Here is a 13839-nt window from a genome sequence, read left to right as displayed (position 1 = left end):
TGTTTGTGTTGTTATTGTGCACTAAAAATTCCGTGGATGTGCCAATTTCCCTTAATTTTAGTTTGTTTAATGTGAGTTTTAATGTGTCCACTCATTTTGCTTTTCATTAGCGACAGAAAAATGTACAAATTATTTAGCTTTTGTATTTTTTGTGTCTCTGAGGTTGTTTTATGTGACGGTTTTGTGTCTCCTTATGACTCTTTAGTGTCTGTTTGTCATTGTTGTGCATCTCTTTGCAATTTATTTAGTCTGTTCTGTCCTTTTGTATCGCTATGGTTGTTTTGTTCTATTTTTTATTGCAGTTTTCTGCATTTTGTGGTCGTTTTTTGGCTCTAGTTGGAATTCTGTGATTTTGCATTGGTCTTCTGTCTGTGTACAATTGTTTTGTGTCTCCTTGTGGTCATTTTGTATTACTTGTGACTGTTTGATGGCTCTTTGTGTCTCTGTATGCATTTTATGCTTTTTTTCTCAGTAGTTTGTGTCCCTGTGGTTGTGTTTTTTTTTATTTTTTAGGGTAGTTTTCTGTTTATTTGTGGTCGTTTTGTGTCTCTAGCTGGAATTTTTTGATATTGTGGTCGTTTTCTTTTGCAGTTTATTGTGTCGTTTCATCTCAGTTTGTTTCTCCAAATATAAAATAATTCACCCAAAATAATTTACAGGAACAAACAGAAACCGGAGACAGCTGTTCTTCCAAAAATCTGTTATATTGTTGTGTCAGAGAAGAACTGCAGGTTTATGTGTGTGCTGATATTAAAGTCTATGTTTTTATTTATTGGCTGTATTTACATTGATCATGTTAGAGGTAAACAGTAAAACTCTAAATCAGTGACACACTTGGAGCTGAACTAAAGCAGGCCGACTCCTTCACATGATCCATCATGTCCAGCTTCAATCCCCCGACTCAATAATTCATCAGCTGCAGAACAAACAGCACACGTGTGGAAATGTCCCAGAGAGATAACATCCAGTCTCTGTTTGTTTTCTCAACGGTTGGCTGCTGAAGGAGCGTGTTGAGGCCGTTATTGGTGACGCCTCGTCGGTTTTTCACCTCAGGGTTTTGTGCCAGAGGTCGAAGCAGGGCACCACGTGCAGCCGGACGTACTTCTGGCTGCCGCTGGAGCACTCGAGGCAGCCATAGACGGTTTCCCGCCGCTGGTTTCCCATCCCGCAGAGGGCGCAGGGCCCTTTGGGAATGTTGTGTTTGAGGAGGTTGACCCGGGTGTGGGAGCTTTCCCTCAGGTAGGCGGTCGACACGTCCGTCATGCTGGCCGCCTTCTCGTAGTAGTCGGTCACCATGTCGTCCATGTAGGTGTCGGAGTGGGTGAGCTCCTCGAAGGTCCGGTCGTCTGAACCAGAGACAGATTAAAGCAGGGAGGGAAAAGGACAGGTGTTGTTGTGTAATATTTTGCTCTACTGCTGTTACAAATTTAGAGCTGTGTGTGTTTGAATGTGATGTGATGTCATGGTGACCTGTGCTGCACTTATGAACCTGGCAGTGCCTGGTGGTACCTGAACACAACGAAGGTAAAAATAAAGAAGGCATGGGAGTGAGCTGACATGAAGCCAAAGGGAGGGTCTCTCCCTTTGAGGGATTGCCAGCTCACTCTCATTATTTTTTGGAGAGTTAGGGAAGTTCCAGACATCATTAAAAATTAACTCTGTGTATTAATGGTGTAAAATGAAAGCTGGCACAGGTAAAAGAAGGAAGGGCCAGGGGAGTGACCAAACCTGGCCCATACTGTGTAAAAGGTCAGAAGGTTCCCGGGATCGTTCTCATGTGTTTGACTTGTGTCTGTACAAGAATAAACACTTTTCTTCTTGGCATCTGAAGACTTGGCTCCTGGATTCCTTTGATGATTCTATGGTGAGACTTAGGTATTTTCAGACCTAGAACTTAGAATTAAATTACAAGTGTTATTACATTGAGTGATCAGATTAGTTTATATATCTTTGAGGGGCAACTGGCCCCCCTCAACAGTGTGAGTAGTGATTTAACCCTCTGAACCCGGGTTTTATCTTTAAAAACACACAAAATCACACCATTAATCAGAGCAAAAGCTGTAAAAACAGAAAATACGGTCAGATTTTTAACTTTCAGACGGTCCTTGAACCACTCATCTGTGACATGCTGGAAAAGCTCAAACTCATGACATTCCATCAAAATTACTTCATTGTTATTTAAAATTTCAACAAAAATAAACTGCTAGATAAATCTTATAAAAAAACAAAGAAACTGACGCCTTTTAGGGATGTACAAAAATTCTGAGTTTTCATTTTAACTGAGAGGAAACGAGGTAAAAATGAAAACAGCGACACATCTATCGTATGTGGAGCTACACCTGTGGGCGCTGCACATGTTCATTCCATTTTTATGTGAAATTAATCAAAGAAATTCAACTTTTGTCTTTTTATGTTTTTATACCAAAGCATGTCTTAGTTTAGAGCACTTTGCTCAGACAGCTTTTAGTTTCTTTTCACTTCATATCAAAAATTAAACTTTTTAATAAAGTACATAAAGTACTCCACTCATAAATGCAGTAAATGTGACTTGATTTTTAAAAAATTAAAGCAACACGGTTCAACAGAGGAGCAAGTTGTTGGAATAATTAATAATTTGTCATCTGTAGAGATGATGTCCGGAGTAGTTTGAAGTCTTTAATTCAAGTCTTGTTTTCATACCAGCTCTGAACGGGTTTCCGTAGATGATTCCGGACAGAAAGCGGCGCAGTCGACCCATCGAGAACCGACCGATGAAACCTCCGAGCTGCTCACCGATCTGCTCACGTTCAAATCCACCCTGAGACTCTGGAGCTACGCAGATATCTGGTACAGAGGAAGAAAACATCAGATCAGAGAGCAGATTCTGAGGATCCAGATCAGGTCAGACTCTGGATGGATTTCAGCAAAAGGATTTATAGGCAGACTGAAACTGTGGAGGAAGTTAGATCAAAGGTGTTGAGCCACACAGGAAGGGAATTGTTGTTAGAACACTGTTAAGTTCAATTGGGTTTTTTACCTCAAGTGAGTTCACCTACTGATCTCTGGCCAGTATGGGGGTTGAACCCATGACCTTGGTGTTATTAGCACCACGCTCTGACCAGCTGAGCTAACCGGCCTGATACTAATGCAGTTTTCGACCAAATGTACTCAAACAGTGGCCATAATCCAGTAGTAAAAACAGTGGCATTTGTGAGGCGACCCTAATGAGGATAAAGCGGTGTATAGAGAATGGATGGACAATTGTGAGGTATAGAACTGCATACTTTTGACTAAACCTGGCCTACATGGGGAAGCTATGGCCTTGGCTGAGCTAACTATCACTCTTATACCTTGAAGGTTTTCCAGTGTAGCAGAAAGTCTTCTTTATGTCCTGAGTGACAACTACCAAATAAATTAACCATGAAGGGACTCGAACCCTCAATCTTCTGATCCGAAGTCAGACGCCTTATCCATTAGGCCACATGGTCACATGTTGGCAAAAGGTTGTCCTGATTAACAGAACTAGCAATCTTATCCTCTGTCGATTCAATCAGATCCAAAGTCAAGAAGCCTTCTCCATTTGGCCATGCACTCATTCAGATTTGAATTCCTCGCATCATGTCTTCACTATTCTGTCTATGTTATTAAAGCTGGAGTCTGAAACATTAAAAGGTACATTTGAACTTCACGTGGTGCTTCTTCTGTCACAATAGATGACACACATAGTTGTTGTTCCTACCGAGACGCCCGTCCAGCCGAACAAACAGCTCACAGATGCTGAAGGCGATGGTGGTGTGAGCCGGGATGACGATGGCCTTGTCTCGACCTTTGGGGTTTCTGCCGTCGTCGATCTGAAACTGCAGCAGAGCAGAAAGATGAGCGACTCACAACTAGTTAGAAAGACGTGTGAAGAAGATGTTTACCCTCATGGTCGTCCCCCTCATGCCAGCGTGGACGGTCAGGGAGCACTGACGGGTGGTACGAATACTCTCCACCACGACGCACAGGACGCTGCGACGACTGTCTTTGGACTGACGAATCAGGCAGTGGTCCAGGTCCACCTTCCTGCAGAACCAGAACATTCAAACACTGGCTCTAACTTTAACACCTGCTGAACAAGATAGCATCTCCAGCCTATTTTCTGTCCTACATTGTCCTCGTACACGTCGCCCCTGTTTGTGTTCCAGTGTAGAATAACAGGATAATTTATTCATCCCTGCAGGGAAACCCTCCTCTCACGTTTCCTCTGGTCAGAGGTCAGCCGTCGACTTATAACCTGAATCTAGAGACGCCACAACAAACTTCAGCTCGTGGCTCTCTTTTCAAAAGGATCAATAATTCATCCAAAGATAACTTGATTATGAATAAAGCATCACCTAAACGGCCCTTCATCTAATCAGCCTTGTGCTGCCATGGCGATGCTTTGACACCCAGCAGGTGGAGATAAGAGCAGCTGCATGATGGGATACCTGGAGTTGAGTTCTCGCAGTAAAGTGGGAACCTCCAGCTCGTGTTTGGTCACGATGCCGAACGAGGCTTTGACAGCCACCGAGTCCGACCCGCTGATGTTGAACCCGACGTCGTTGATGATGTGGTTCCCTAGACGACCATTGAGCGCCACATCGGATTTGTCCTCATAGTTCAGAAGCTGATAAGAAGACACTCCTGGAAGAGAAAGAAATAGTATGATTAGCTGTATTATCCTGCACGAAAAAACCTGGAACTATGGAAATTAATATTAGTCCTCAACATATAGAGGAAAATAATGGACTTTTTAAACTATATTACAGAACACACGACTGAACAGCTGTAGTATTGTGTTTTTTTTATTTTCTAAATATGAATGTATACATAAATATTTATGAGCTTCTAAATATTTTGTGTCCCTATTTATTAAACCAACCTAATGTTGTCCATTAATGCATCATAAGTAATAACACAATCATATGACATAAAAGAGTTGCATGTTTATTACTTTAAGTACAGCATTTTAACAGTGTAGAGTTGTATTTACATAAACAGATCCTCAGTTGGTGGAAATATTTGCAAAAATTTCCCTCTTTATTCCTAAACCTTACACTTCTCTTGAATAATTGGAATCAAAACGGAAACAAATGGAGTGGGGCTAGCTAGTAGCCAAGACAACTAGCCTCTTGTTGTAGCTTAGCTTTATATGTACAATGACATTAAGGTAATTATATCGCTACAACTTATCTTTGCATGAAGACTGTAAATGGAGGAAACTACTAGCCTAGATTACTGTAAAGCTCACCAGATACAGGCTTCAAACAGAGCCATGCTAATTGTCCATGCTAGCGACTAGCTAAACTAACCGGTTGCTGTCTTTAGCCTCATATTGACAGAAGTGACATAACTGTATGGTGTTTATGCAGCTACAAGCACCAGTTGGTTAGCATAGTTAGCATGAAAAGTAGAAACCAGGAGAAACAATTTTTACAGCTAAAAGCTCAAAAGTTTCACACATACCCAGTTTAGCTGTTAACTGCTAAGCTATTTCAGAGAGTGTCAAACACTCTGAACTAAACCATGCTCATAAACATGTACTATAAACATGTTGTTTGTACACAATGAGTGAATAATGGCCACTTTTTAAAAATGTATATATGTTAAATCAAAATTAGAGCTTTTTTTTTTAAAGCAGTCTATTTTAACTCCATGTTTGCTTAGAATTTAAAGATAACTAGTTTCCAAAGATACCATGACGGGTTTCCTTTAGGGAAATGTGTAAATATTACGCATTTCCATTTGATGAAATGGGCGCGAAAGTGTAAACATAAAATATCTTCAATGTATAGCAGCTACAGATACTGTAGAATATAATATATAACGTACAATATTATGAGACAGTGGAAAAGGTTCTTATTTTCAGCACTGAAGCTGTTTAAATGGTGGAATTAAATGTTAAAAGGCTGTTTAAAAGGGAAAATTCAACCAGACATAGCATGTGTCAGAACAATACTCATATTTGAACTAAAGTAAATCGAAGCATCTCTGACTTCACTGTACCTGCTGTGATCTCTTTTTCCCCCACCAGGATGTCTTTGAGAGAAAATGGGGTAGATGCGTACTTGTACTTCTTCCAGAAATGCCTCTTTCTCTTCCTGGTGACCAGGCTGAGCGGCTGGTAGCGGTCGGCCTCGCTCAGGCTCGGTACCGGGACCAGCCTCCCCGTGTCTCCCACCTGCTTCACAAAGTTCTTAGTGGCTGCTGCAAACATTCTGATCCGTGCGTGGATGTAAAGGCCAGAAAACAGAACCCACTGGACTACGTGTTGCTCCTGTTGTGCTCGTCTCAGTGGGGAGGCTAATTCAGGAGAGTTCTTTCAGACTCGTGAAGCGTTAAATAATGCAGGTGATGTGTAAGAGAATATGGGACAAGGTGTGTGTGTGTTCACCTGGTAGGTCGCTGGAGCCCTGCTGCTTCCTGTCACCTGACAAACTAATTATGAGATCACATTTACACTTTCTGTCAGCACATTATTTACAAATGTGGTTTTAAGACTCTCAGATGCTTCAGAATAGTTTTACAGAGAACATTTAGTGCACAGGAATGATAAAAGGCAGAATATCGTGTCCTCAGCAGAGGCTACATGCTCCCCTTTGACTCTAATACATGAAACATCTGCTTGAGCCTTTCTTTAATAAACACGCTCTGCTTAAAACATCCCCCGCCTTATATATAGTACCTCTAAGTGCAAGAAATAATAATATATACTGGATACACCTACAAAATGATACATCTTCACTACAATAAAAAAAAGTCAGGTCAAGGTCATACACCCCAAAAGGCACACCTATACTATATAGAGATGGCCTGGGTGCAAGATGAATGAAATCCCTCAAGTAGTTTCAGAGATATGCTCCAGAAACGAAATTCGGACGGACGGACGTGCCCACACCAATATCCCCCTCCGTGCCTACAGCCGACGGGGGATAAAAAGCGTTCTTGGATGTTTTATGATGTCCCTGTAGCTCCGTTTGGATAATGTCCACCTTTCTGACTGGTGGCCCCCACTCATGCATGACAGGGATGATCTCTCCTGTGGTACTGTTACCTGGTCTGTACAGCCAGAAATAACCTGCGAGTTTGGAGCTTTTCAGCTTTGCACTAACCAGCTCCTCCTTAACACAAAGGTTGAGTAGAAAAGCCTGAAGCTGGAGAGCCGTCACCACAGCAACGCTCAGGACATCCATGTGTTGGAGCTCTACAGCTGAAAGTAGTCAGGACTGACCTCTGGTGAGCGCTGAGATGAAACTTAAGGATCATTTCTACCTGTGTGTGGTGTTTAGGAGCTGTTCTCTGATCAGATCTGAGCTCAAACTGACTCCTGGTCGACTGTTGGAATTAAAAAGAGGATAAGCAGGAATCTGTTCAGTGCAGAGGATCAGAATCTTTTAACAGCCAAAGAGACTCTTTATTAAACATTCAATCAATCCGACAATAAACGTAGGCTCTGCTTTGAACAAATATGTTTTTATTGATCATCCTAATAAAAAGCAAAATATATTGAAATAGGACATTAAAGCTGGGACTTAATGTCAGACAGTTTCACCACGTTAATGCAGGTGATGCTAGTAAGAAAAATCCACATTATGCCAGTTCAGACTGAACAAATCCAGTTTATACAGAACAGCTGCTTCCTTTTTAACACAACACTGACACTACCTTTGTCCAGCCCGAGAAACAATCCGGCTCCAAACAAAAACAACAAAAACACAACAAGCTGAACACCGCAAAGAAAATCAACTCAGATCAGTCTCGTCTCCTCCTCGTCCTGTTTTTCACTCCCAGTCCTCTTCATCAGCTGCAGCCGGAGCCGGTGGCTGGTTCTTCACAGCGTTGTCCTGGAAAGATCCTGGATGTTGACCCTGAGGACAGAGGACAGTCTGAGAACCACAGAGGAAAACATCACTAATACAAACCAGACAAGCCGTTACCTTCCTGGAGTCTGTGGAGGCAAAAGTCTTGTGTCTGGGGGTGCTGAAGCTGGAGGAACCGTGGCCACTGAACGCACCCTCTTCTAGCCAGGAAGGAACCTCCTGCTGGGCCTGGAGATCCACGAAACACAATAAAAACATACAGGCTGCTGTTTAAAACCCTCCAGGTGGTAAATATGGACCGCTGATGCTTTCAGCTCATCCTGGTCATGAGCTGGATGCTACTGGGACAGACAACTGTTGAACAGAACGTATCAGAGTTTCACTTCAATGCTTTCAGCGACGTGTTCAGAGATGTTTGTTCTCACATGGAAACATCTGAACATCACTGCTTGGTGGGCGTGGACGAGGAGGTCACATGACCAACATGGCAGCTCAGTCACAAACTTTCTCTTTCATTATGAAAACAGTTCAGCAGAAAGTATCTGGAAGCATCCGAGGAGGAAAACAACCTGCTGAATCTGTCCTGGTTTTAGTTCAACGACGGCTGCTTTAGACATTTAAGGAAAGTTTGTGGCAGTGTTGGACCTCTGCTCCCCACGCTGCTTCAGCATCAAGTAGAAGTTAAACTGCTTTATGTAGCGTGCTGCCTTTCACACAGATACCTCCACCCTCAGTGATGCCGCTGAACCAACAGCTCTAACTGATCTGATCGATCACTCAGTGGATCTCACCTGGGACAGGATGGTGACCAGAGCCCGGGCCAGCTGGTTATCAGTGTCCGGGTCGTAGAAGGACACCGCTCTGCCAGTGTTCCCACAGCGCCCAGTTCTCCCAATACGGTGGACGTACTCGTCTATGTTGTTAGGAAGGTCAAAGTTGACCACGTGCTGCACATCTGGAATGTCCAGACCCCGAGCAGCGACCGAGGTGGCCACCAGGATGGGACATTTGCCGGAGCGGAAGTCTGCCAGAGCCAGCTCTCGCTCCCGCTGCTCCCGGTCGCTGCACAACAACACCAGACAGGGTTACCTACTGGAAACTAGTTATAGACAGGGTTACCTACTGGAAACTAGTTATAGACAGGGTTACCTACTGGAAACTAGTTCCAGACAGGGTTACCTACTGGAAACTAGTTCCAGACAGGGTTACCTACTGGAAACTAGTTCCAGACAGGGTTACCTACTGGAAACTAGTTACAGACAGGGTTACCTACTGGAAACTAGTTACAGACAGGGTTACCTACTGGAAACTAGTTACAGACAGGGTTACCTACTGGAAACTAGTTACAGACAGGGTTACCTACTGGAAACTAGTTACAGACAGGGTTACCTACTGGAAACTAGTTACAGACAGGGTTACCTGCTGGAAACTAGTTACAGACAGGGTTACCTGCTGGAAACTAGTTCCAGACAGGGTTACCTGCTGGAAACTAGTTCCAGACAGGGTTACCTACTGGAAACTAGTTCCAGACAGGGTTACCTACTGGAAACTAGTTCCAGACAGGGTTACCTACTGGAAACTAGTTCCAGACAGGGTTACCTACTGGAAACTAGTTCCAGACAGGGTTACCTACTGGAAACTAGTTACAGACAGGGTTACCTACTGGAAACTAGTTACAGACAGGGTTACCTGCTGGAAACTAGTTACAGACAGGGTTACCTGCTGGAAACTAGTTCCAGACAGGGTTACCTACTGGAAACTAGTTCCAGACAGGGTTACCTACTGGAAACTAGTTCCAGACAGGGTTACCTACTGGAAACTAGTTACAGACAGGGTTACCTACTGGAAACTAGTTACAGACAGGGTTACCTACTGGAAACTAGTTACAGACAGGGTTACCTACTGGAAACTAGTTACAGACAGGGTTACCTACTGGAAACTAGTTCTAGACAGGGTTACCTACTGGAAACTAGTTCTAGACAGGGTTACCTACTGGAAACTAGTTCTAGACAGGGTTACCTACTGGAAACTAGTTCTAGACAGGGTTACCTACTGGAAACTAGTTCTAGACAGGGTTACCTACTGGAAACTAGTTATAGACAGGGTTACCTACTGGAAACTAGTTCTAGACAGGGTTACCTACTGGAAACTAGTTCTAGACAGGGTTACCTACTGGAAACTAGTTACAGACAGGGTTACCTACTGGAAACTAGTTACAGACAGGGTTACCTACTGGAAACTAGTTACAGACAGGGTTACCTACTGGAAACTAGTTCTAGACAGGGTTACCTACTGGAAACTAGTTCTAGACAGGGTTACCTACTGGAAACTAGTTCTAGACAGGGTTACCTACTGGAAACTAGTTCTAGACAGGGTTACCTACTGGAAACTAGTTCTAGACAGGGTTACCTACTGGAAACTCGTTACAGACAGGGTTACCTACTGGAAACTCGTTACAGACAGGGTTACCTACTGGAAACTCGTTACAGACAGGGTTACCTACTGGAAACTCGTTACAGACAGGGTTACCTACTGGAAACTCGTTACAGACAGGGTTACCTACTGGAAACTAGTTACAGACAGGGTTACCTACTGGAAACTAGTTACAGACAGGGTTACCTACTGGAAACTAGTTACAGACAGGGTTACCTACTGGAAACTAGTTACAGACAGGGTTACCTACTGGAAACTAGTTATAGACAGGGTTACCTACTGGAAACTAGTTACAGACAGGGTTACCTACTGGAAACTAGTTATAGACAGGGTTACCTACTGGAAACTACAGTTGCAGACAGGGTTACCTACTGGAAACTAGTTACAGACAGGGTTACCTACTGGAAACTAGTTACAGACAGGGTTACCTACTGGAAACTAGTTACAGACAGGGTTACCTACTGGAAACTAGTTACAGACAGGGTTACCTACTGGAAACTAGTTACAGACAGGGTTACCTACTGGAAACTAGTTACAGACAGGGTTACCTACTGGAAACTAGTTACAGACAGGGTTACCTACTGGAAACTAGTTACAGACAGGGTTACCTACTGGAAACTAGTTATAGACAGGGTTACCTACTGGAAACTACAGTTGCAGACAGGATCCCAGCAGCAGAACTCACCCATGGATGCTGGTAGTTGGAACTTTCTCCTGGCACAAGAAAGCTGCGATGAAATCTGCTTGTCTCTTGGTCTCCACAAACACCATGGTGCGCTCCATTCCTGCCACCAGAACATACCAACTATTCCATGACCAGGTTGGAGTTCATGCAGTAATAAACAACAGAACAATCTGAGGTTCTACATCAGGAGGTGAATAGAAACATACTAATAAATATTTGACATTTCCAGCATTTAAACCTTGATATTAGTGTGCATTGTTGTGATCTTTTGTCAGTTATGTGACTTTCTGATGTTCGGACATTCTTCTCTCCAACCAACAGGTTTGAACTGGATGCCAGTGAGGTACCTGTGGTCCTGAGGAGGTCCAGAAGCTGCTCCCTCTTGGAGAACTTGGTGACCTGCATCAGCGTCTGCTCCACGTCGCTGCAGGCTCCGCCCACCACCCCCACAGCCAGGAACAGGTAGTCGGTCTTCAGGAAGTCCGCCGCCATCCTGGAAAAACACAGTTGCATGTTAAAAGCAGATGTCCATCGGTCCAGCTCAGAGCCTGTCTTCTACACCAGCAGCAGCAGGTCCAGACCTCTGGATGTCTTCAGGGTAGGTGGCGCTGAACATCAGAGTCTGACGGCTCTCTTTACTCGGCATTCCAGGGGAGGCCACCAGGCGGCGCATGTCGGGTTCAAAGCCCATATCCAGCATCCGGTCGGCCTCATCCAGAACCAGGTAGCGCACCTTACTGAGCCCAACCTGCAGCAGACGTTCCAGCTGTGACCACATTCAGCTCTGCTCTACTGTGGCTAAACAGAGACTTTAAATGACTCACCTTTCCTCTTTCAATCACATCCAGCAGCCGTCCTGGTGTTCCACACAGAACGTTACATCCCCTGGAGATCTCTCTGATCTGGTGCTGGGTGCTGACGCCTCCATAAACTACGACCGGACGGACACACGTCCTGCAGCAGAGACAGGATTAGAACCAGGACAGCTTCAAACACGCCGTACTTCACCCTCTGTCAGAGCAGACGTCTAAACACACCCAAAGGCAAACTTCCTGGCCTCCAGGAAGATCTGGTTGATGAGTTCTCTGGTTGGAGCCACGATGACGGCTTCAGGCTCCTGGATCTCACTGAAGCGACTCGCTGCCACGCCGTCGGCCATCAGCTGCTGCAGGATGGGCAGCAGGAAGGCCGCCTGGAGGAGGACAGAGCAGTTAGAGCGTTTCCAGAAGCAGACCTACAGGAGACAGCAGAGGATCCTGATCTTCTCACCGTTTTACCAGATCCAGTCTGGGCGCAGGCCATGATGTCTCTGCCAGCAGAGATGATGGGGATGCCGTGTTTCTGCACCGGAGTCGGCTTCACGTACCCAGACTTGCTGACGTTTCTGCTCAGGGTCTCACACAGGGCGGCTTCTTCAAAGGTCTGAGGAGGAAAAAGGTCCAGCAGATGAACCACACCAGCTTCAGGCGCCATCAGTTAACATTTAGGATGTTTATGAGCTGAATCAACAAGTCTGCAGACATCCTAATAGACTGCAGTCTGAGCTGTAGAAGGTCAGCAGCGTTTCAGTGATGTGATCTCATGGTTTGTTTTTTTTAACCAGCTGATCCACAGACTGAGCAGTAGAAGTTCTGTCTTTAACTCTTTAAATCGTTTCTGCTTGTGGAGACATGCAGACAGCAAACCATTTAGGTACTCCATGATTATTTTTACCCCCTACCTACTTCATACCTCATTAAGTTTAAAGAAGAAACTCATTAAACCAGTGGTTTCTTCATTCTAATTTTTCACTGCAACACAGTTCTGCATCGCCATGGAAACAAAAACAACATTAGAGGCAGAAATGGCTCAAACTCATTCCTTTGATTACATGTTTTTAAAACATCTAGAATGTGTACGGAACTGTGCAGAGGGGATACCACTGCTGGAACTCTACATCAGTTCATTTTAATCCGTTTCTGTTCTCAGTGCTACCAGGTCGTCTGAATTTTCTCTGATGGTTGGAGGCAGCTGTCAGACGAGGCCTCCTGGTAGCTCTGAGAAGGAACAGGTTTTTGGTATTTTATGGAATCAACACTGATGACATGTGTATAATAATAAAGTACTGTTCACTAAATATCATAACTTTAAACTGAAACTTGAGGAATTTATTCAACGATTCCTTCTGTTCTGACAGTTTCTGGTTGCTAAATGGAGTCATCCTGGAATTTTTCTTTTGAACAGCAGTTCAGAAGGTTCCTTTGCTTAAAGTCAGGTGTGACATAATAATCCCTTGAAATGCTGGACCCAAGTTCTGTTCAGTAGCTGATCTGTGAACCTGCCGACTCTCACCATGATCGCTTGGGGAGGGTTTGTTCCACTGACGTCCACCAGGATGTCGTCGTACTTGTCAAAGTTGATTCCCGACTCGTAGTGGGAAAAAATGGAGTCTTCATCGTCCGGCAGCGTCGGAGGTATGTACGTGACCCTGGGTCCTGGAATTGAGAGGGTCAGAACGTGGTGCAGGACTGGAACAAGCCCGATCATCATGAGGAACGCTTTTACATTTAAGATTGAACTTACTGTCACCGTCACCTTCATCCTTCTTCTCTGGGTCTCTGTTTTCCCCTGTGGTACAGAAAAATGTCTTACATCCTGGAAAGGTTTTAAATTCACCCTGAATAGCTCAAATATTTTAGTTTATCATCAAAGAAAAACTAATGGAACCTTTGGAAAAGATCTCTTCATCTCTCCCTCGGTAGCCTGAAAAGACACAGCCTTCAGTAACTAACAGAAGATGACCTTTACATGACCTCACAGCGGTGAATGGGAGCTTATTTACCTCCTCCAGAGCCTCCTCTGCCACCCTGGTCACCACCTGAACACATCATCAGCTGTTAGTCACCTGCTCTTCACATTAAA

The 13839-nt window shown here is 44.2% G+C and overlaps 2 protein-coding genes and 2 non-coding genes across 4 annotated transcripts; all 4 read right to left on the bottom strand.

Moving 5' to 3' along the window:
* Window positions 1–782: 782 nt before the first annotated feature.
* pjvk (pejvakin) lies at window positions 783–6318 on the bottom strand. Its single transcript, XM_022212951.2, has 6 exons — window positions 6007–6318; window positions 4449–4644; window positions 3903–4044; window positions 3719–3836; window positions 2680–2823; window positions 783–1346 (listed from the first exon to the last, which is right to left on the bottom strand). The coding sequence occupies exons 1-6, from the start codon at window positions 6215–6217 to the stop codon at window positions 1045–1047; spliced, it is 1113 nt and encodes a 370-aa protein (XP_022068643.1). The 5' UTR covers window positions 6218–6318; the 3' UTR covers window positions 783–1044.
* Window positions 3043–3116, bottom strand: trnai-aau (transfer RNA isoleucine (anticodon AAU)). The gene has a single exon. It is a non-coding gene; the product is annotated as a tRNA-Ile (tRNA).
* On the bottom strand, window positions 3395–3467 carry trnar-ucg (transfer RNA arginine (anticodon UCG)). The gene has a single exon. It is a non-coding gene; the product is annotated as a tRNA-Arg (tRNA).
* Window positions 6319–7518: 1200 nt separating the features above from the next.
* On the bottom strand, window positions 7519–13536 carry ddx4 (DEAD (Asp-Glu-Ala-Asp) box polypeptide 4). The gene is made up of 10 exons (XM_051943374.1): window positions 13270–13536; window positions 12208–12360; window positions 11976–12130; window positions 11763–11892; window positions 11520–11686; window positions 11286–11431; window positions 10939–11038; window positions 8612–8882; window positions 7938–8048; window positions 7519–7868 (listed from the first exon to the last, which is right to left on the bottom strand). The coding sequence occupies exons 1-10, from the start codon at window positions 13516–13518 to the stop codon at window positions 7782–7784; spliced, it is 1569 nt and encodes a 522-aa protein (XP_051799334.1). The 5' UTR covers window positions 13519–13536; the 3' UTR covers window positions 7519–7781.
* Window positions 13537–13839: the final 303 nt, after the last annotated feature.

The sequence above is a fragment of the Acanthochromis polyacanthus genome, chromosome 22 (assembly GCF_021347895.1).
Source record: "Acanthochromis polyacanthus isolate Apoly-LR-REF ecotype Palm Island chromosome 22, KAUST_Apoly_ChrSc, whole genome shotgun sequence".
In the NCBI taxonomy this organism is placed as follows: domain Eukaryota; kingdom Metazoa; phylum Chordata; class Actinopteri; family Pomacentridae; genus Acanthochromis; species Acanthochromis polyacanthus.
Note: the sequence above shows the minus strand (reverse complement) of the source record. Positions and strands in the feature narration are given on the sequence as shown.

Bases quoted from the DNA above. Each gene is read 5' to 3' on its own strand.
- pjvk (XM_022212951.2), bottom strand. From the start codon at position 6,217: ATGTTTGCAGCAGCCACTAAGAACTTTGTGAAGCAGGTGGGAGACACG. The intron at 3,837-3,902 runs GTAAACATCTTC...GCTCTGCTGCAG, and splicing joins TGAGGGGGACGACCATGAGG to TTTCAGATCGACGACGGCAG. The intron at 2,824-3,718 runs GTAGGAACAACA...CCTCTGTACCAG, and splicing joins TCGGCTGGACGGGCGTCTCG to ATATCTGCGTAGCTCCAGAG.
- ddx4 (XM_051943374.1), bottom strand. From the start codon at position 13,518: ATGAAGGTGACGGTGACAGTAAGTTCAATCTTAAATGTAAAAGCGTTC. The intron at 12,131-12,207 runs GTGAGAAGATCA...GTCCTCCTCCAG, and splicing joins AGACTGGATCTGGTAAAACG to GCGGCCTTCCTGCTGCCCAT. The intron at 8,883-10,938 runs GTGAGTTCTGCT...GTTGTTGTGCAG, and splicing joins CCAACTACCAGCATCCATGG to CGACCGGGAGCAGCGGGAGC.